This window comes from Vulpes lagopus, chromosome 23 (assembly GCF_018345385.1).
Source record: "Vulpes lagopus strain Blue_001 chromosome 23, ASM1834538v1, whole genome shotgun sequence".
Classification (NCBI taxonomy): Eukaryota; Metazoa; Chordata; class Mammalia; order Carnivora; family Canidae; genus Vulpes; species Vulpes lagopus.
In genome coordinates, this window is record NC_054846.1 from 40,786,614 (window position 1) to 40,810,337 (window position 23,724).

At 35.8% G+C, this 23,724-nt stretch overlaps 1 protein-coding gene across 11 annotated transcripts in view; it reads left to right on the forward strand.

Annotated features, from left to right (window-relative positions):
* PPFIA2 (PTPRF interacting protein alpha 2) overlaps nt 1–23,724 on the forward strand; it is a 465,246-nt gene that overhangs the window by 434,641 nt on the left and 6,881 nt on the right. For 7 of the 11 annotated variants that reach the window (XM_041738828.1, XM_041738830.1, XM_041738823.1 and 4 more), the window contains 7 exons: nt 3,056–3,256; nt 7,732–7,794; nt 9,315–9,344; nt 10,916–11,109; nt 15,315–15,412; nt 21,110–21,285; nt 22,297–22,365. In XM_041738828.1, the coding sequence (XP_041594762.1) occupies nt 3,056–3,256; nt 7,732–7,794; nt 9,315–9,344; nt 10,916–11,109; nt 15,315–15,412; nt 21,110–21,285; nt 22,297–22,365 (831 nt within the window). The remainder of the gene's footprint in view (nt 1–3,055; nt 3,257–7,731; nt 7,795–9,314; nt 9,345–10,915; nt 11,110–15,314; nt 15,413–21,109; nt 21,286–22,296; nt 22,366–23,724) is intronic. The other 4 variants (XM_041738826.1, XM_041738827.1, XM_041738833.1 and 1 more) reach the window with 2 other exon arrangements.

Sequence of the window (23,724 nt, forward strand, 5' to 3'; positions counted from 1 at the left end):
GTTCACTGCCTATTCCATTCAGTGCTCTAATGTGGGCTGCTAGCAGCTGCCAGGGTATGCCAATGTCAGGGCAAAGAAGAAAATGGGTTTTTCTAAGTGACTAGAGAGTATAAGATCACTTACTTCCTTTATCCTATCATATTCAGACCTAACAAATTAATGAGGAAAAATTAAAACCCATTTTAGTTTAAAAAGTAGTCTTCTATCAATAGATGTAAAAACATACTTGGCATTTTTTTCTTGGACTGAGTGAAAGAAGCCTGTGTCTTGCTTTATTTTATTCTCTCATATCAGTCAGGGAATTTTTAGCATATCAGTGATCAGAGCTGCTTCTTCCAGGCGTGCTTTTAAAATTACTATACTTTAAAAAATCAATTATAATTCAAAATGCTTAAGAAAGCACACCTCAAAATTGATAGCAGTTTTTTGTTCAGTGTCACTCCAGTAAAATGAGCTGCAGTTTGACCGAGACTAGCTGCTATTTTGGCAAGTGATGAACAAACCCATATATATATATATATATATATATATATATATATATATATATATATATATATATATATAAAGATTTACCGACATTAAGGAGCTAGGAAATGACAGGCAGTGAAGTTTTGTGCTAATTAGACCTATCCTGAGCACACAGAAATTGCTCATAATATGCCTCCTAAAGTGACTCAAATTATAAAATAGAATAAACAAGATGAGTGAGCCGGGTGATCCGATGAATGAGAGCTCTTAACTTTCACCTCCTTTCACACCCCCTCGTGTGCACAGCCTTATTTAAGAATGATGTGCAGAAGTTAAGTCTGAGGCTTCACACACCACTTATCAACACCAAAACCTTTTTGAAAGTCTACTTCGGGATGATACTGGTCACAGTGTATTGGCAAGCATTTGGGTAATATTATTCAGTATAGAAATCTAAATATCTTTAAAAAGAGGGAGTGAAAAATCATTAATGTCCTTTGAAGGTATATTTAGATGTTTACTTATTTTGAACAATTTGAGTTTATAAACTAAGAAGTCAAGTCCCGTCTTCCATCATATCTAATGGTACCCAACGAGGTAAAGTCAATTCCTTGTGCCTCACCTGCTGGAAGATAGTATGAACTATTCAGTCATGGCTGTTCTTAGATCCCTTCTTCCTGTCTTTCATCTCCAGTCACAGCCCAGGCCATACTGACTCAAAGATTTGGCTTCCAGTTTTGTTCATTTGTCTTCCTATAGAGACAAGTAGCCTCCTCGTACAATTGAATTTTTTAAATAAAAGGATATCTAGATTAGTTGTCTATTACCATGTTAACAGACTATCCCCAAATTTAGCAATTATTTTCCTCATGGCTCCAATGGGCCAGGAATCTGGACGTGACTTAGCTTGGGTCCCTGATGAAAGTATCTCCCAAGGCTACAACCAAGGGGTCAGCCGGATTGGCAGGCATCTCAAGGCCTGATATGGGGAGAATCCACTTCCAACCTGACACTTGTTTTCACAGCAATGATCCAGTTCCTTGCCAGTGACCGGCCAGGAACATCCATTCCTTGCCAAGTGGGCATCTCCACAAGGCTGCACACAACATGGCAGCTGAATTCCCCCCAGAGCCAGAACACTGAGAGGAGGGAGGGACAGAGGACCACCAGGAATGAAGCTACCCTCTTTTTGTTACATAATCTGGAAAGTGGCATCTCATCACTTTCCCAATAGTCTGTTCATTAGTCACTGGTTTCAGCGCCAACTCAAGGTCAGAGGATTACACAAAGGCAAGGCAGCTCTGTCAGGAGGAGGAAATCCCTGGGACCCAGTTTAGAAGCTGCCTGCTGCAAAGCTCTAGAACTAATAAAGCTGAATCTCTTTGTCTTACAAATGAAGACACTAAGGCCAAGGTTTAGAGAAGTTACAGGACTCACCAGTGACACTGAAGCAATTAGAGCCCAACCTTCTAGTCCAGAGCTCATGGTACTGATTTTTGCTAATTTATAGCTTTTCTTCTTTTCTTACTGTCACTGCTCTCACTCATGTTCTCTCTCTCCTTTTGCTCAATCTGTTCATATCAACAAGATAGTCCCCAAAAATCAATATTTTGGACATTTAAAGACCAAGATTTAAACCGCTCACTTGCATGGGCCCTGCTTCTTACTCATAGCTAATGATGGGGGTGCAGAGAGAATGGAGACAATATTCCTTTTTTCAAACGTGTGTGATTCAAACGCTGCAACCCAATCCGTGTGAGTCGGCATTCCCCCAGTGCTGAAGATGTGTGCGGACACCGGGCTGTGCTCGTTGGACTGCTGATTCGGTGGTTTTTCAACAGCATCATAGCAGAGTTGAAAAATTGGAATTTCTAATTTCCATCTAATGCAGTTTTCATTTTCTTACTCTCTTTACCTCAGGTTTTCCAAATGTTTATAACTTTAGTCTTTTCCTTTAGCACTTCATTCTATCCTCCAAAACTTTGTTCACGCAGAACATCAGCTTAAGTTCACACAACCATCACATGCTATCGGTAGGTATGTGAGAAATGGGCCTTAACTACACTACAGGCTTTGACCAAAATCACACGGCTGGAGACCGTAGAGCTGTCTCTGCGACAGAACTAATTTGTACTCAGAATCCCAAAGATTTATAAGCTGAATTCACGCGTTAAACAAAGTCAAATGAGCCTTTACCAAACTCAGCTTGTGGCTGGTCTTCTTGTCCTTAAATCCACGGGGGCAGAGGTGGATTTGGTGATACACAGCTATCATGGTTAACCTAATAATATAAATTAGTTGGTAAATTGCACACCCTAGAGACTCGATTGCAGATTTTTATTTCCATTGTGGCCTACCTGACTTCCTTTTTTTTTTTTCTGACATGTTTTAATAAGTCGCTTAAGGCCTTTATGCCTCTGTGTCATCTCGGGAAAATAATAATAGCATCTATCTTTTTGGGGGGCCTGGTCACTACAAGAGTCCATAAGGGTAAGCTACTTAGACTAGTGCCTAGCACGTATGAGACGTGAACACGTTCCCCATCAGTATGACCTGTGTATGTGTTTGCTTCTCCCCCGCCCAACAGCTCTGGCTGGGAATGCCTGCTTGGTATGTAGCAGCCTGTCGGGCCAACGTGAAAAGTGGTGCCATCATGTCTGCTTTATCAGACACTGAGATCCAGAGAGAAATCGGAATCAGCAATCCCCTGCACCGCCTAAAGCTGCGACTAGCCATCCAGGAGATGGTTTCCCTGACGAGTCCTTCAGCTCCCCCGACGTCCCGAACTGTGAGTCAGCTTGTGCTCCTTCCCTCTCCCCCTGGCTGGGCAACTAGTAGCCTCCGTTAAGTCCACAGAGCGAGACAGTGGCAGCACACATTTCAATGTCAGTGTGAATTATTCTGAAGAGATTTAGCTGGCTCTTCATTAACCTCGCTGCCACTTTTAATAGGTTTGCAAGTGAGGAGCCGTGATGCCCATCCAACTGGAAGGCTGCGACCAAGACAGACTTTTGAGCTAGTCTCTAACTCAAGTCCAGGTTTTTCCCCCCATGCAGAGTGACCCCACGTTAACGCTTAAGGATGTTCCCTTTCAGAGCAAAACAAAACAAAAATAAAATAAAAGGAAATGTGCTGGGGGTAGTAGTGCTTTCTGAAAATCAGTGCTGAATTCACTACTTCTTATGCAGTTTTCATAATTATGAAATTAGGCAGATATTTGGTATTTTATAAATACATGGTGGAAGACCTTCCTTCAAAATCCATTTGCTTCTCATTTGTAAGTCCCTATACTTCTCATAATTTTATCCCTGTCCTAATGCTAGGAAGAAACAAAATGTCTTTTAAAAAATGCATGCCAGATGACCAACTCATATACTAAGAACAACTCCAGATAATAGTCACTCTTTCTTTAGTCCATCCCTGAGTTCCATCTTCTTCTGGTAAGGGATATGATTTTGGATGTCAACTCAATTTCTCTGGTTCCATGTCTTATGCAGAATAACAAAATGTGGAGGAATAAGGCAAATTTGAGTTGTGGGTAAAAGAAAAGTGGTATTGCTTTATTGCAGTTTTCAGACACAAAATTAAACTGGAGAATAACCTTTTCTTCTGGGTCTTCAACAGTCTGCAGGAATTGGCGTAATGCGTATCGTTTCTATTTTTACACTTCTTCCCAGTATACTGGATTCTAATGCCAGAAATACCAGATCAAATTATTTAAAAAGGTTTTGTTTGTCATGCTTGGATAATTCCATTTTAACTTCTTTCTAAATAAGGTGTAGAAAAAGATATAATTTAACAAACTCTTATGTATGACATTATTTTTAAATGTCTATCATGTTGTAGACTATAGCTGAAGTATCACTTGGGCAAAAGAATAATACAGAATATGTTTGACATAAAAGCTGAGTAGGCCACTAAAACAGGTATTATAAACCGAATTCAGATCTGATAGAGTTTAATTTCCAAAGGAAAGAGAAGCATCACAGCTGGCTTATATCAACCCTCTTTTCCTAAGAGTCAATGTACACACAATTATGGAAAATGCAAAATTGGAACATCTGAAGTCCTAATTTCAAGATGAAAAGTAGAATATGCTTTATTATTTTTCTTTAGCATCTGAGTCCGTTTCTTAATGGAAAGTAGAATAACGAAGCACTATTTTTCTAAAACTGTCTATGTGAACTTAAGAAATTTAAGTCACAAACTATTAAAAGTAACTGCATACTCAGTTGTTTAAAGAAGATTCAGAAAAAATAAATAAAAGAAAGAGGAGAGAAAGAAGAAAAGAAAGAAGAAAGAAAGAAAGAAAGAAAGAAAGAAAGAAAGAAAGAAAGAAAGAAAGAAAGAAAGAAAAGAAAAGAGTCAGATGTGAAGAGAGCTCAGGACACTAGCCTCAGTTCACCACAAAGGCTTTATCTCCCCCCCACCCCACCCCCTCACCCCCCCCCCCCACGTCAGGATCCCAGAAACACAGAACTAACTACTTTCAGTTTGCTAAACCCTCTTGCTTGCGGGTGATTATGAGCTTTTGCAATTTCTCTTCACTCCTCCTGGAACATTCTTCTGACTCCAGGGTCACCATCCTTCCCCAACTCCTCCTTCATCGAATGATTCTTGAATGTTTTTCCTTGAAAAAGCCAAAATCTAGTTTGCTTCCCTTCCTGTGTTACCACTGTGTATACTTATAAAAACTATCTTCTAATTTTCTCTTAATTTATCTTCCGCTAAGCTGAGCAAGGATATTACCAGTTTCCCATGGTCCCCAGGCCTTAATTCAGTGCCAGGCAAATTGTAGAGAGTAGTCAGTAAACATTCATCCTAAGAATGGTGATTGTACAAGTCACTCTGCCAAGCCAGAAGATACGTATGGCCCTGACTTCAGAGAGGACAACCAGGGTAGGAGCAGTAGGACTTGCTCACCACTAGGTTTTGTAGATGATCTAGTTTAATTCCTCAGTGTTAGGCAGAAGCAAAGAGCTGTGGAATTCCAAAGAAGGGAAAAACCCTTTGTAGTGGAATAAGGCTTCAAAGAGAAATTAACGGCTCAAAGACAGGTAGTATGTTATTAATTAAGGACTAAAAATTATTACTTTTGTTCAGTATTAACTTTTGGATAAGAGACCTTTTCAGTCTATTTTCCTTATCTTTTTATAAAGGTGAATTATTTCATATCATATATTTTTCTTTTGAAACAGTCACATAGCATGAACATTTTCCTCATTTTATTAAATATACAATTGTCATATCATGTTTAATTGCTGCGTAACTCCTTCATGGAAATACCATAATATATTTAACCAAATCCCTAATTTTGGGCATTTTGTTTATTTAAGGATTTTCATTGTATTCACAATACCATAGTGGTTACACACATAGTCACATTGTTGCATAAACAGATTGTTTCTTATAGAAGGAGGGAAGATCTTAACTATTTGGATTCACAGTTAATATAGAAGCTACAGAAATCATTGTAAGAATGAGACCAGCTTAACTGAATTTCAAGTAACCTTCACTGCGGCTCACTTTGAACAAACAGTGCAGCCACTCAGGCAAAGCACTGTGGTCACCCAGTGTAAAGGGTGTGTGACACATGAGTGTTAGGTTCTTCTGGGTATAGTGCACTCTTTACAAAGTTAATAAGAGCAATTTATTTGAAGTGATTTAACGATTCATACATTCATATGCCTCTGTTTACGTTGATCCTCACTCCCAAAAGCTGGGAGTAGAGGGGAAGGGCTCTTAACATGGGAGACTCCAGTATGTGAAACACAATTTATAGGTGTACATAGTTTTATCTTACAGGGAAAAATTCAGATATACTCTAAATTCCAAAATGGTAGGAAAATGAGAATTTTACACATATAAATTTTACATATATGATGCCTATCCTCTGGGTTTTTTTTTTTTTAAGTAAGCTCTATGCCCAGTGTGGGGCACTACTGAACTCCTCTTTGTTACTCAACCATATGTATATGAGAATATATATATTCCTCATTACTTATTCCTCACTACTTATAATTCTCTGATAAATAAGATTTCTCTTATATTGGATTCTATTCATCAGTTTAGTTTATATGTAGTTATTTTTCAAATTATACTAAATTACACAATTTATAACAGAAGGCAAATTAAAATGGTACTACTATGTGTTGGTAGAAAAGGCCAGAGAGAATCACGGTGGAGGCTAATGTTGGGACATCAGTTTTGCTATTTCTGATTCTAGACTGCTTCCAAAACAAATAATAAGCAATGCATAGGATATAAATTCCATTGTGGCTCTAGGATGGATGTACCTGGACCACTTTGCAATGTACATAAGGATTTCCCAGTGAAATGGTGGAATTTAATAGGAAGTGGTTCCCAGTGGCCATTATCATCCACAATATGCCTGATCTGGACATTACTAACTGGACTTAAGTTTAGAAATTGTGCATTATTCAGTGTATAGAACAAATATCATGGGTTATCTTATTTAGAAAGCAAATGAGATTTCATAAAAGAGTAGTGCCTGCTAAAAGGAAAATGTCCCTCTTACATCACGGTCTCTGTAATGGTGTAGGGCCTTGCCAAGAAATTGGGAAGCCTAGGTTTTCTACTTTCTGATAGTATTTAGTAAGGTTGAAAAAATGCCCTTTATTAAATTAAAAATAACATTTTACTTCTTTCTCCTCTATAAGAATATAGCAAAACAACACACTTGTGGAATTATAAAAGGAAGAAATCATTTGGGAAAAACTGATAGTGGTTTCCAGACAGGGTGTGATAGTGCTTTCAGCTTTGTACTGACCACCAATTTTCTCTTTTCAAGGACATTGAAGAATCAAAACTTTGTGAATGAAATATTGGTAATTGCACAACAAAGTACCCATGCCTTTGTTTTCTGAAGAACAATAAATACCTACCTCTACAGATCAAACCTAATCAGTTCTTCATGATTACAAAAAAATGGATCCGATAGCTACATACCTTTGAAATGCAAATCTTGATTTAGCCTTTGTCCTGATTAGTAATCACAGGAGCATCATTTAAAATCTATCCCACATGAGCTTCACAGCATGCCTCTTTCTATTTAATTTTTTTAAGTAGAAGAAAAAGGGAGCTCTGAGCAAACCAGCAATGCTGTCTCTCCTGTGCATGCTGTAGAGGCAAGAGTACTGTCGTGTTGCTGTGGTGCTGTTAACTTACAGTACTGCTGCCTTTCTTCTTTACCACTGCTTCCCTCTGGTGGATCCTACTGCCTCCCCTGGGCCTCCTCACTAGCCTTCAGGCAACGTTTGGGTGACCCATGAAGAAATGGAAAATCTTGCAGCTCCAGCAAAAACGGTTAGTCTTACGGCTTTGTTGAACGTGAAGAAAAATTATTTTGCTGCTATTTGGATGGAAACCTATTTTATGTATGACAGATCTGAGTAATGGGTATGTTTACATCGTGATATGCATGAAAACTAACTTTTTTCGTTAAGGTTTTATTTTACTTGGACGCTTCTAATGAAGCAGTGCTAGGTGGTTATAACATGGTTAGTATCACAAGAGTTTGTAACATGCTTATAATAATCAAGAATTTTAATTATATTCATCATTTATCATTCTGCAACGTTGGGAATTTTTAGTAGCAGATATCACTCCATATTGGGCATATTCACAGATAATACATGTTATCAAACCCAATTAAACTTGTAATAGAAAAGTTCAGTTTGAACACACCTTTTTTCTTCTTCTTTTTTTTTTTTTTTACGATTTATTTGTTTAGTCGAGAGAGAGCTAGAAAGTGAAGGGACAGAGGGAGGGGGAAAGGGAGAGAGAGAGAGAATCCCAAGCAGACTCCCTGCTGACCGTGGAGCCCGAAGAGGGCCTCCTCAGTCTCACCACCCTGAGATCAATGACCTGAGCTGAGATCAAGAGGATGCCTAACTGACTGAGCCACCCAGGCACCCCAAACACTCATTGTAATATAATCATTTAGTTTCTTATACTTTACCAGTACAGAACTTAAAACTCAACCCCCCCCCCACCCCAAATAGCTATTCATTTGATATTCAAAGCACAGGCTTAAATAAATTTTTAGTGACTCTGAAAGAAATTTTTAGTGACTCTGATTATAATTGTCAGCTTTTAAACCAATTATATATAGTCATTTTTCATGTAAAGTAACCAAATTGGGTAGGTCAGACATTTTATTCTTAGCAGTTTCTTCTAATTTAATGTCCTTTTGGTTTTTTCTAGATGTGAAAAATTGACTACATAGTTCATGAAAGATAAAAATGCCAGTCATTTTCTAATTATATTTCTAGTTCAGTGTTTTGGCTTTGCTTTTATTCTTGTTTACTTTTGTTTGTTGTTGCCCATTGCTAAAAATCTATTTGATTATCACAAAGCTTTGTTAGTAGAGGCAAACAGTTACTTTTTGTACTTCATCAATTTACTTTATGTTACACTTATTTATCATATATAAATATGTGTGTATATATGTATACGTTTATATGTACTGTATATTTGTATATACATAATCAGAAATTTTTATTGTAGTTCATTACATTTGAAAAACCACATACTTTTAAGAATTAAAAAAAGTTTGAAATGACCAGATCCAATGTATCATAAAAAGCCCATTTGTCATATGTGTGTATGTTTAGTTGGAATTAACTAGAAATTATGTGATTGACCTTAAACTGCTAAATTGATTACTGTGGGTTGAATAAGGATCCATGTGTTTATCTACTTATGTCATAATTAACATTTTCAATAACAAACAATTTTGCTTCTGCTAGAATAATTTTACTGTCTTCATTTGAGATTAATTTATGTTTATCTGCTTTATTAATCATTCCCTGCTGCTAACACAGAAAGAATCTGAGGAAGGAAGCTGGGCCCAGGTAGGAAATTCATATACTCTAAAACAGTATCATTGAGTACGCTCTGAGGATATAAAGTAAGAAACTGTAGTATATCATAATATTATAAATCTTCTACTTTGCTTAGGATTCAGCTAATATGTATATTTGAATTTGTTATGTTTAATACTATGTCTTTTTAAATCAATGATATTTTGCAACGAAAATGAATATCATTTCATATCTGGCCTCTTTTGAAAGGGGAATTTTCTTTCTTTTATAGAAGAATGAAGTGTAACTTAAATTGCTCTGAAATCACCCCTGAATATATATAATCAGGAGTCATTCAAGTTGGCTATAATAGGAGGTGTTAAAAAAATAACCTTATGAAACATATACTCTAAAGTATAATGGGAAGTGTGGGCAGGCTGGGGTCAAAGGACGTGTGTCCACATTGGGAGTGCAGGTCAGAAGTCACTTCCATGAACTGAGATGGCGATATGAGACAAGTATCTGTACTTTGAACAACCATGTGCTTTTGCAAGTACATGCACATGTTTCTACATTTCCACACAACATAAGCCTGAAAAAATTAATGCGTGCAATTGCGCATGTGATTCAAACCTTTGACTATAAGAAAATTTTGGTAGACATTACTAGGACCTATATTTAACCATTCAGTAAGTTAGAGTGGTATTTGGTTTTGATTTTGGCAAGAACTGCATCATTTTTAAGAACACATGGAAGAAAGGGAGCACCTAAGACTTTCATTAGAAATACAAGTTATAATTACAATTGTGAATTTGTTGTATCATAAAGAACTGAATAAAAGATACTGTAAAACTAGTAGATAGTAATAGTCCTTTTTAAAAATTAGTCTAGAGGTGAGGGTTGATGATTTTCATTTTGGCTAGATGAACAATGTGTGGTGGGATGAGTTCATTCACATTGTTATATTAAATAACTAGATTATTTGTCTTTGCTGTTGATCATACCCTGCTTCCTAGATACAGAGTCTATACTGACTGATTTCTAAAAGAGACTGAGTCTTTCCAGTGACCTCTATGGACCACCGGCTGCGTGCTTCAGTAGATAACAATAGTGTCCACACAGACTGCAGCATTCTGTCTCTCTAGCCTTGTAGCTCCTTCCTCTGTTTACCAAGGTTTCTATTTTTCACACTGAGCTTTGCCATTATACCATAGGGAGGGTAGTGGTAGAAGAGAAGAGAAAGAAGAGAAGGAAATGGTGGAGTATTAGCTGACAGATAAAAATCAATTAGATTAAATAAACTTACCTATACAAAAGATCTTTAAGCTCAGCATTTATATTAGGCCATTAATTCCATTTTAAATCAAAATGCATATTTGTGTAGGATGTGATTTCTTCCAAGAATACAAAGTGAACACGATCACTTTCTATAAGCAGATACCATGGTACATGTACCCAGAGTTCCATTTTGTCAAATTAAATACTTAAAGGGCAAATGTTATTTCTGCTTTTTTCCCCATATAGCAGAGTAATTAAATGTTAGTTATAATAATATGCAATATACTTCTATTACCATCTCATCTTGTTGGCTAAGAAACTTGACTGCTATAAAACAATTCTAGTGTCCGGTTTTTCTACAGACTCTGGCTTACGGAGATATGAACCACGAGTGGATTGGAAATGAATGGCTTCCCAGCCTGGGGTTACCTCAATACAGAAGTTATTTTATGGAATGCTTGGTAGATGCAAGAATGTTAGATCACTTAACAAAAAAAGATCTCCGTGTCCATTTAAAAATGGTGGATAGTTTCCATCGGTAGGTTTTTGGTTTTTTTTTTTTTTCTAACAGTAATTAAAATGAAACAATAAATAATGTGTATATTACTAGAACAAAAAGAGATGCCTAGGAAATAGAGAATTGTGCTATTGGAAACATCTGTGGACATACACTTGGCAAATATTTTCATGCAGCAAATTGCAGGGCCTATTTAGCGTAAAGCTGTTACACATTACAAGCTCAGAGTTTCCAGAACTACACATGTATATAATTCTCATGCAGTGTAAATCTTTTTATTTTTCTGTATCTTTGGGAAATTCCATGTTTGTGATTTATATCTGTGTATGTTTTTATGTTAGGATATTATTTATTAAAAATAAAATTAGGTCAGTTTCAAGTCTCTACAGTTACTCTCTAAAAAGTTACTCTAAAAATGGTTACAAATTGTATAACGTAGATACTAGAAAAAAATGTGAGAAGGAATTTTTCTCCAAAGAAAATGCCTTTGTTTTCATATAAATCTTTTAGTATTTTAGCTTATTCATGCATTAATTTTCAGAAAAAAGTACTGAATGGATTTTGAAGCAGCTATAAGGACACAAGAATAAAATGCAACCTCTTTTTTCAAGTTGTTTACCATCTAGGGGGTACAGAAGCTTGTTGTAATACTATGTCATAAATGTCACACTGATATCTTCCTAGGTTATGTGAGAAATGGTCAGTTGGATTATGATTCTTTTTTGTTTGTTTGTTTCGAGTTTTTATTTAAATTCTACTTAGTTAACATTCAGGAGAATTTAGTGATTCATCACTTATATACAACACCCAGTGCTCATCACAGCAAGTACCTTCCTTCATACCTATCACTCATTTACCCCACTCCCCTGCTCACTTCCCCCACCTCCAGCAACCCTCAGTTTGTTCTCTATAGTTAACAGTCTGTTTTATGGTTTTATATATAGTTTATTATGATGATAATAAATATAAATCTAGATGGTTTTGGCTTGCAAAACTCTATTTGTTCACATCCTGTCCAACACTTGATTAGCTAGTGAAATGAAAATGGTATAAAAAATCAGATATGTTGATGACAAAAGTTATGATGAAGACACAATAATTGGAAATCTTCGATTAAACTTATGGAAATGTTTTGAATCTTAATACAGTTGATGACACTGTTGGATTAAATTTAGTAGAAGTAAAGATGATACAGTCTTTAAAAACTATTAAAATGCTGGATGGGGAATCTATGATTTAAAACTAATCTAGATTAAGTGAAAACGGTATGATTTATACTTGGCACAAAAATCTCGGTTTTGATTAATGGCCTCACAGGCCATATTTAGATTGTGGTTAGTGGCAGGTACAATAGAAGCTCTGCTATATGCTGAGGTGACAATAAGAAACTGTGTTAATTTATGGTCATTAAATTGTTATTAATAAAATAGTAAGAGCCTGGTGGAAAAGTTGAATTAATTTTAAAAATTTATTTTATTTATTTTGAGAGAGAAAGTAAGCACCTGTGCAAGCGGGGAAGAGGGACCCAGGGAAAGGGAGAGAGAGAATCTTAAGCAGGCTTGACTCCCAGCATGGAGCAGGATGTGGGGCTCGATCCCATGACCCTAAGACCCTAGCTGAAACCAAGAGTCAGATGCCCAACTAACTGAGCTACCCAGGCACCCTGAAAAGTTGAATAAATTAAAGACATTTAGCTTGGATAAGGGTAGACTTAAGATATTTTCCTATCGTTTGATATTATTACATGATGGAAGAATAATATTTGCTCTGTTGAACATGTGCTTTTCTGGTTCAGATAAATGCAGATAGTAGGGTGAAGGATTTCTGTTCAATATAAGGAATGGCTTTGTATGACTCTCAGTTGCCCTATAGTATACAGATTGTTAGTGAGTTCCCTGTCCCTGAACTCAAATCTTGTGTGGTTGTATTAGATATTCGAATATTAGAATCTTTGATGACATATTTGTGCCTGTTTCCCATTCTTCACTAAACTGAGTTTTAATTGCTTTATATATACTTATGTTTATATATTATTCATATGTATACTTTTAGTTATGGTAAAAATGATTATTATAATGACTCAGTTTTGTTTTGTTTGTTTTTTTTTAATAAGAATTCCTGAAACAGGGGGTGCTTTGGGTTCTGGGAAATACACAAGCTTCATCTTTATGCTCTTCTTGGTTCTGACTTAAAAAGCAGGTAGTACTGACTTGCAGAGTGCATCCCACTGTCTTTATGACCCAGTTTTCCATCTGACAGACAGCGATGTAATGTAATATATATATCCTCCTTACAGTACGATTTCATATGACCTATAAAACTTGGCAGAAGCCATTGGTTGAGCCTCCAGCTGCCTAATGTCTATGACTATTATTACATCAGTATTATCTGGTTTTTCCACTAAATTAGTTTGCCAAAGTGCCATAGCAAAATACCACAGATTGGATGGCTTCAACAACAAAAATTGATTTTCTCACGGTTCTGGAGGCTAGAAGTCCACAATCAAGGTGTCAGCATGATCGGTTTCTTCTTGGCTTGCAGATGGCTGCCTTCTTATTGTGTCCTTATGTCATCTTTCTTCTGCGTGTGTGCTTTCCCCGTTTCTCTGAATGTCCAAATCTCCTCTTCTCTTTCTTTTAAAAAAATTATTTAAGTAATTTTTACACTGAACATGGGTCTCAAACTCAACCCCCGAGATCAAGGGTCACACACTCCTCTGAGTCCGCCAGACACCCCCCAAATTTCCTCTTCTCATGAGGATACCGACCAGTGAGACTGGAATAATACCCGACCTAAGGGCTATGTTTTAATTTAGCTATCTTTCATTTATTTTTATTTTTTTTAATTTAGTTATCTTTAAAAAAACACTATCTTCAAATATAGTCATATTCTGAAATACTGAGGGTCAAGGCTTCAATATTTGAATTTGAGGGAATATAATTCAGCCCATGAACTTGGATTTGTTTTCCGATTTCCTCTGATTCTGAAATATGTTAACTCAGCATTGTTCTTACTAAAAGGCAAAGCTTAGAAATGCATTCAGTTCTTGGGTGTCACCTGGCCAGTGTGTATGTTTAAACTTGCATGTGTTTCTAAACAAGAAATCACGAATGACAATGCTCTTTACTCTTGAAGCCTAGAAATTCTTTTTTTCCTATTATACTCTTTCACATCCTTTCTGTCTAATATCACCAGGTCTTCTTGTTTCTTCCCTCTGAACATCTCTGGTTTCTGAATTTTCTTTCTATGCTCATGGCAGTTGTTCATTTGTGCCCTTTATTTTTGCAGCATTGACTCCTTCATTGATAACCCCTAACCCTAGCTTCACCTAGTCTCCCTATCTCCGATTTTGCTGCCAGGTTAGTCTTCTTACATCAAAACCTCTTATGATCAATTCTTTCCCCTGTGAAAACCATCCAAATAGCTCTCTAAAGCCTGGATGTATTCCAAGCTTACACTGAATGCAAGCTTTCCTGAATGTTACCCCATTCTCCATATGTAATCCTATTCCTCCTTCCTGGCGTGGATTTCCAACTCTGTATAGTATGTCTCACTATCACCACACATTTAAAGTTTCATTGGCAACCCTGTGTTCATGGTGCTACCTTTTTTTAACAACCCTTTTCCTGCTACTTGACCTTTAAGGATCAATCAGTTTTCTACTCTTCCACAATATCCTTTTACTCAGAATTTCGTATCTGCTGATTTCTTTCACATACTCTGTATCACTGAGGGGTGGTGGCTCTTCATGTTGATAATGCAGTTCTCTATCTTGTTTTAACTTATTAATGTTTTTATTATTATTTATCTGATCAGCTTCAGAAGAAAGCATTCATTTTTTTAAAAATAAATTCCTTCCTTTCATCATAACAGTGACTTTATTTTGTTTTTTTCCAAATGAGTAAAATGTTCATCTGTCTGCAAATAATGTCAAAATAGCCTGATGGAAGACAAAGACATATGGGTGAACAACATAACCCATGTTTATTTTCAAGACTGTGGTTTTCTTATTTTGAAATTAATATTTTTACCCTTTAGAAACATTGTGTGCTTCAAAGAACTGTAGTTTATTTCCCACCAGCACTAAAAGATTTAATTACAAATGTAATTTATTATTTCTTTGCTCTAAGAAGTGGTGCATAGTGTTGACTATGCTTAATAAAAGAACATTCATTATCTGCTGAGTAAATACAATGTCTTTTCTTCTTATTTAAAAAAAATGACAGAACAAGTTTACAATATGGAATTATGTGCTTAAAGAGGTTGAATTATGACAGAAAAGAACTAGAAAGAAGACGAGAAGCAAGCCAACATGAAATAAAAGGTAATATGTCTTTCTTTCATATCAAATACCTTTTGTTCTGGGTTTTTAGCTTTCACTTTTATGAACCCCAAATGCTCTGTGTGTTACAATGGTCACTAGGTAGCATAACTATTTATGCCACTATTTAGAATAGTGTCATTTGTTTCTCTTCCATTGCTTTCATTATTAAAACATTAAAAGGATATCATCACTTTGTAAGGTGAATATCCCATCTAGGACATAATCTTGATTTTTTTTAAAAATTGAGATTTATTCCTCTGAACCTATTAATTATACATTCTGTTTGTCCTAAAGATGCCTCCATGTAGATATTTTTGTTAAACTTTTAATAGAACAGTCTCCTCTATGATTCAGAGAAACATGGTATCAACTTATTTGTAGCAGTTCACTTTAATTTATATCATTTGAATTTTATTTCAGTGTTTACAAATTTTATTTTTGTAGTATAGTTATAAAAATTATATAGAGATTTTACATAGAAGTTACATAGAGATTTCACCGCAATAAGTGAGATTAATCCATTAATAATTTCAGCTCTAATTATTAAGTCAAAGAAATGATTTAGAGGAATTGCTAATTGGACAACTATTGTGTGTCCAAAAATGTTTGATTTGAATAAGAGAAGACACTCTTACGGATTAGAAAAGTATGGTTATTTAATAATTAAGCCTCTAAATGTTGAGAAGTACCTTAATACACAGGGGAAAGAATTGTTTAAAAGAACGTGGTAGATCATATACTTAATAGACACCACTTTGCTTTTATTATTGTTGTTGACAGAAAATTTAATTGTTAGGTATAACTATCTATGGGTCTTTTTCAGTAAAAGTCATCAGTCCACTTATGTCCTTTATATTTTTTTAAGGAAAAAATTCTCATTAGAACCACATTTTTTTGTGGAAGCTTTTGGATACAAGCAATGTTTCCATTTACTGTTACCCAGGAGTTGATATGTGGAAGCATTTCATCAAATTCAATAGGTGTTTGTACATTAATTGTTCACAGTTAGGCATGAGTCTCTGTTTTCATCTTCACTTCTTTGGGGCTCACTTTAGATATGAAAATAGTATGTACAGCATTTTACATTACCCTTCCCTTCCTATTCAAGTTTAGTGCTGTTTTATTCTTTAGGATTATCTTAAAGTTCTATCATTCTCATTTGTGATAAACAATGTCAGAAATTACTTTTATCTTTGGCAGTTTGGGGACAGCACATTAGTTCTAGTAGAATGGACTTGAATGCATGTGAAGGCTATTGGTTAATATATTTTTCCATATATGGTTCATTGGAAAGAAGATCGTCACACAATAGATTTCTTGTAACAGTTCATTTGACTCATTACTTAGGAGCAAGAAAGTGTTTTTCCATTATCAAAATTGAGTTGTTTGATTTCACTTTACTTTGGGGCCCCAGGAAATTGCATGTTGTTTTCAGTACATTGTCATTCAGTTGAATTGAAATTTGGGAACTAATTGATCAAAGAAAGACCCTAGAAAGGAGTCTGTGCTTGACGGAACAAAAGATGTTTTAGCATACAAATTGATTTTACCCATGGGATACCACTTTCTAGTTTTCTTTCTGAAGTATTTTTTCCAATTAGATTTTATTATGCTTGGTCTCACCACATGGAATGCTTCATATATAAGGTAGATGTAAAAGAGAAGGAGAAATGACCCATTTGGCCCTACACCAGATATTATATTAGTATTTGGCAGTTGCTGGTTGGAGCATAGCCCTGAGAAAAACTGTTGTGATTCACTATGATTATACACAGACAGCTCCAGATGATAGGTGACTGAGTGAGGTCATAAATAGCCCCTATTTCCTGTAACTGATCCGATGACATTTGCAGGAATAATTCTTGATGCTGACAAGGGGTCTCTGTTATTATCTGAAGTGTTAATTAACCTTGACCTTAATAAACAGCTTTCTGAAGTGAGGGGACTGTGTGAACATCAAGGATGTACTAAACATTTAATTTGTTGCTAGGAAACAGTCAACACTGATATCTAGCCATTTACTGTTGAGGTCAAGAGGATCCTTATGGAGCTTTAAAGTCAGGCAATAAATTTTGCTTGAAAACAGATTTATAGAAAGGGATCTGATTTACAAGATGAAAAAAAAGGTATGTTGCTGTTCTGAAGGAATACAGTTTAGATTAGTGCCTTATTTACCTTCACCCTATAAGTAAATGGATTAGTTTCTATTTATTATTTTATAAATTTGAGGACTCTTAACCACAGGAATTTTTAATGAAGATATATTCAGAAATATGATAAATATAAATTTCTTAAACTATCAAAATATAAACCCGTTTCTAGAAAAGAACAAACACTTCTTATTTACAGATCCACTTGATGCAAAGAAAACTGGACAGTTTTGTTATCTTTTGAGGAAACTATTGTCACATTAGTTTTAAAAAATGTTGTACTTAGTGAAAGCAATTGGAGAACTGATGCTGTCACCATACACACCTGCCCAACTCTTGAAGTGTAAGTTTAATGCAACCAATAGTTAGAACTAATCAGTTGTGATCAGCAGTTGAACAAAGTAATCAAAATATGATACTAACCAACTTATATCCCATTTCCTGAGATTTAACACTTCAATAGAACAAGCTAGTGAAAACTCAGAGGAAAATATACACTTTAGGAATGACCCGGGAGACCCAGTGAATATATATATATACTGTAAAATTTCTCTATGTAGTAAAGATCATTGAGAAAGTCTTTTATTTTGTTGAAGACATGGGGGGAGAAAGACCCATTAAGTGTGAGGGAGACAATAATTGTCCTATTCCCTGAAGAAATTCCTTCTCCTTTGACTGGAGCCAGAAATGGTAATAAGACTGTGGGAAGTGGGCATTATGAGTCTTTCTTCACATGTTCCTCATTAACTAAAAAATATACATAAGGATTAGAAAAGAGAAATAGAAAACCCAGGTAATCTCATGATATGCCATATAATTCAACTTAACATGTGAACTTAGTAGGGTCTGTATATAAAAATTAAATATGGCTAAAAAAAATGAACTACCAAACTGTGAAGAAAAACATGGAGGGAACTTAAATGCATACTACTAACTGAAATAAAAGTACTATATGATTACATTGCAAAAAACATAGCATATGATTCCAACTATATGGCATTCTGAAAGGGGTAAAAACTATGGACACAGGAAAAAGATCAGTGGTTCCCTACAGTTAGTGGAGAGGGAGGGGTGAATAAATGTTGCACAGGGGATTTTTAGGACAGTGAAACTATTCTGTATGATACTGTAATGATGTGTACATGTCATTATACATTTGCTCAGACCTGTACAACCACCAAGAGTGAACCCTCATGTTAACCAAGGACTCAATGCAGATTTGTCTGTTGTAACAAATATAGCACTATGGTGAAGTATTTTATAGTCAGGGAGGCTGAGCACCTAAGGAGGCAGGAGGTATATGGCAACACTACTTCTGCTCAATTTTGCTACGAACTTAAAAATACTCTTTAAAAATAAAGGCTACTTTAAAATTTCAATAGAAAAAGCTACTGTATTTCCCAAAGCATTCTTTATACTTTGTCTGGAAAAAACCAGAAATGTATTGTCTCACAGTTCTGGAGGCTAGATTAAGGTGTCAACAGGGTTGCCTCCTTCTCAGGGCTGTGAGGAAGAATGAGTTCCATGCCTCTCCCCTACTTCTGGTGGCCTTCTGTCAATCGTCATGTTCTGTGACTTTTAGACACATTGCCCGGATCTCTACCTTGATTTTCATGTTGCTTTCCTCATATGCATATGTTATTTCCAAATTTCCCCTTTTTAGAAGGAAATCATCATACTGGATTGGGGGCCCACCCTAATAATCTTATTTTTACTAGATTACTTCACTAAAGAACCTACCTCTAAGGTTACATTCTGAGGTAGTGAGGATTAGGACTTTAATTCAGACACAATTCAACCCATAACAACAACAAATTTACCAGAATGGCCCAAAAATAAGCAAATAAAACAAAAACATATGAAAAATACAAAGTATTGGTAAAGATGCACATTTTTATCCATTGCTTGTGGGGGTTTAAACTGTGAGAGTGGAATTTACTTAGCATCTATATTATGGATATTCAAAGCAGCACTCTCCTTAATAACCCACAATGGAATCTGGCCAAATGTCCATCACCAGTAGAATGGATCAATTGTGGCATAATCATACAATGGGGTACTAAATAATGGAAATAAACAAGATACTTCTGTTTTCCATAGCACAGATGAATCCCACATTGAGTGAAAGACAGAGACACAGAAGTAGTTTTGTACAACTTCATTCATAACAGCTAAGGAAAGCAAAACTAAAAAGCAAAACTAACCTATGCTAAGAATAGTTAATATATTGGTAACTATTGACATGAGGACAGGGACTGAGAACATGACAGGAGAGGTCTCTATGGGGCCGAAGTATCACTTTATTGCTTTGATGGTATATACAAACCTAACGACTATAAGTGAATGCATGAGGACAAATTAGTAATGCTTTTGGAAAACTTAAACAATATATAAACACTCTCTGTTCCCCACCCCCCAAAAAAACCCTCGAATATTACCCTGATTTTTATAGACTTTTATAACGTAAATGGAGGAGGATGAGGGAGGATAAACTTAGTTAAGGTTAAGAATATTTCCCAAAGTATTCTTTATATTTTTTGGGGAAAAGCTATACATTTCATTCATATAGAAAAAAATTAACAAGAAAACTTAACTTTTACTGCTCTAGTAAATTATGGGTTTCATTTCCCTTTATACAGGATTAGGAAAAAAACGTTTTCACTTTTTTACATTCCCTTTTAAGTTCCTTAACATTCTTTCTTTTCTGTGAAACATTCTGGTTCTTCTAGTTATTATACTGGTTTTTATGGAGAATGCTATCAACTCATAAGAAGAAATGGGAACAAATCGAAGATGAAATAATACTTTGGTATGCTTTGGTGTAAGGAAAGGCATACATGACATTTTTCTCTAAAGATTTTAGTTTGAGAAAATAAAATCCAAAGCATTTTATCCCTCAATAAAATGCTACTTTTCAACCTAAAGGGAAAACAACTTGTGACTTGACTGAGTGCTTGATTTTTGCATGAGTATGTGATTGAAAAATAATGAATTTCAAGGTAGTGGGGTAAGTAGCAAACTATGGAATCCCTCTTCTAGCTTACTGTTCTGTTCTTTGATTTATGCTTCAGGTAAAAAAAAAATATCTCTTCTATATTCAATATTTAAGTAGTGGTTAAAAAGCAATGATGAAGAACCATATTAACCCTCTCATCTTGCTCTCTTTACTGAGGAGCTATGTATCAAGACACAAATAAGAAATGTCCCCCATCTGGTAATAAAAACACTGAATTTCGGACAGACCCCTAGAGCTCTAAAATGAAAACAGGAAACACTTTGAGACACTGCGTTCTGTGTGATAAAAGTGCTCTTCAGCGATAACAAACATTCTTCAAAGGACAACTTTTTTTTTTCTAGGCCAAAAGTAGCATAGGTTAATTACAAGAATGGTGAAGACATGCAACCCAAGGGGGCCGGGAGCATCAGGGACTGAATAAAGAGATAGACATAAATGCTACTTGGCCAGACACCTGTGGCTCATTGAAGCCAGCAGGTTTGTTTGTGATGCAAAATACCGTAGCCTAAAATGATGCACCTCTTTCCCTAGATGTGTTGGTGTGGAGCAATGATCGAGTTATTCGCTGGATACAAGCAATTGGACTTCGAGAATATGCAAATAATATTCTTGAAAGTGGTGTGCATGGCTCACTTATCGCCCTGGATGAGAACTTTGACTACAGCAGCTTAGCTTTATTACTACAGATTCCAACACAGAACACCCAGGCAAGCCCCTTTATGCCATAATTGTGCTGTGTCCTAGTTTATATGACAATAAACTAAACTTTTAGGGAAAAAAAGTAAAAGTTGGCTGCGTATTCATGATGCCTAATGAGAGTTAGCTCAGCTCAGACTTTGAAATAGGTCAGTGGGGCTTTAATTTCAAGCTTACTGGATTTCTAGCCAAAACAAAATCATAAAATTAAGCAGAAAAAGGGATTTAGGGGTTATGTAGTCCAACCTTCCACCTGAATGCCAGATTTCCCAAAACAATATCCCTGGCAGATGGCTTTCAGTCTCTGCCTCTCTGAGAGGCGTTCATTCCTATTCACATGTCTGAATTAGACAGACACTTAGCAGTGACTGTGCCACTGATTCCCCAACCTGGGTAATTATTTGAAATCTCCAGAGTTCCTTAAAAAATGTAAAATAAAGCCTGCGAGCTTCATCACAGGCCTAAGAAATCAGATATCCAGAGATACGGTGTAGGAATCCCAATTATCTTAAGTTTCCCCCAAATTGATGAGCACTGGGTGTTATTCTATATGTTGGCAAATTGAACACCAATAAAAAATAAATTTATTTTAAAAAAAGTTTCCCCTAAATAATGATCACTGGCCAGGTTTGAGAATAGACATGATAAATATCACACAGAAACGTGATAAATATCAAACATAAACATGATAAAAAATTTGGCAGCCTGGACTTTTTATTTTGTTTTTATATATTGCCAAGCTTATATGAAATATTCAGTTGGATGAATATTTTCAGTCCCTGGCCCTTGACCTCAGACATCTCTGAGAGGCTCTCTCTCCGCTGTCCAGAGAATAAATACAGAACATTGCCCTGCCTTGTATTTAAATCTAAAAGTTACAATGACTTACAGACATGAGGTCTAAAACTTTAAGCCCATAAATGAAACAGGATGGGTAATGTTGACCCAGATGAATATAATCTCTGTGATTTTGAAAATAAGATGTGACTTCAGCGACGGTAACTGTACTTTGATGTCAACAGGCAAGGCAGATTCTTGAAAGGGAGTACAACAACCTCCTGGCTCTGGGAACTGAGCGGCGGCTGGACGAAGTAAGTCCTTCTGTGTCATTGGCAAGGGATCTAAGACAGTCCAAGTCTAAGGCTCTCAAGGGATAGTGCTCAAAGTTCATCAGATGGCTTGGTGCTGGAGGGAATCTAGAATTTTCCCCGGTATTGTTCTTACATATTGAATTGTATTACTCATTTGATTTGAGAAGCACCTTTATGAATTCATAAGTATTATCATGTCAGCAGTTAGAAACACTAAGAAGTAATTCAGAAAAAAAAACAGGCTCTTTTATGAGCTGTGACTGCAAAATGATGTTGAGTGACATTTAAAACAAACATTAAAAAAAAGCAGGGATAACAGTCATCCTGATAAATTCAGCTTTTTATTAAGGAATGTGCTTATTTCTTAAATATCGGTAGGTCTTCGCAGGAAATTTTAGGATATTAAAATGAAGAGAAAACTTGCTTTCAGTAAATGAGAAGCTTTTCCTTATCTCAGATAGCAATACTGAGTCTTCCTTAAGAACATAGGAGAAACACGCTGAGTGATAGGATCTGAAAGCTATGTGGAATGTAAGAATCCCGAATATAATATATGCATGTTTAAATTATTTGGAAAATAATAAGCAGGTAAGTAGCCTCCTGAGAGGAAGGAAACACAAGGGACGTTGGCAAACTCTGTGCATTGGTAGACACTGTGGGCTTTCATAGTCCTTCTGAGTTTGTTACAGGGTCTTTCTAGAAGAAGTAGAAAGCAAACCTGTGTATGAAGGGGAAAATGCAGAGATGCACAATTCTGTGTTGCAAAATCCAGGTATTTCTTAGCTAAAGAAAAGCTGATTAAAATAATTTTGTGAATGAACCCAGCAAATCCTAAAATGGGCAATTATTCCGCATACAAATGAGTTGGGGAGATGCTTTTGGATTTATAAAACCCAAGCTTTCCTTTGCAGAGGAGGTTATAGACAGGCTAGCTTTATAGTCTTGACCTCAGTTAACTTCCTATAAATTCTTACTCCTGTCCAATCAGGATCTAGTGATTAATATTTTTAAAACCCAGTTAATATTTAAGTGATTTTAATTTTATAAATTGTTTGATAATATTTTTTAGTCCTTATTCTTAATTGCCGAATCAAAAAGACAGTCTACATAAACCCTACATACTTCTGAATAGAATTATTCTCCTTGCTTAAAAGTTGCAAAAGGAATTTTAATAAGAGCTATTAAAGATCCGTCCTATTGCTATATTTTAAAATGTGGATTGACCCCAAGGAGCCAGGCAGAGACACAAGCCTATACGAGGTGGTGTTGCTTTCTGAAAGTAATAAATAAGCAGAAAGGTCTAAATGGAATGTGACTATCTGCCTTTAAAATATGCTGCATCTTTTTCTTATTGTTAAA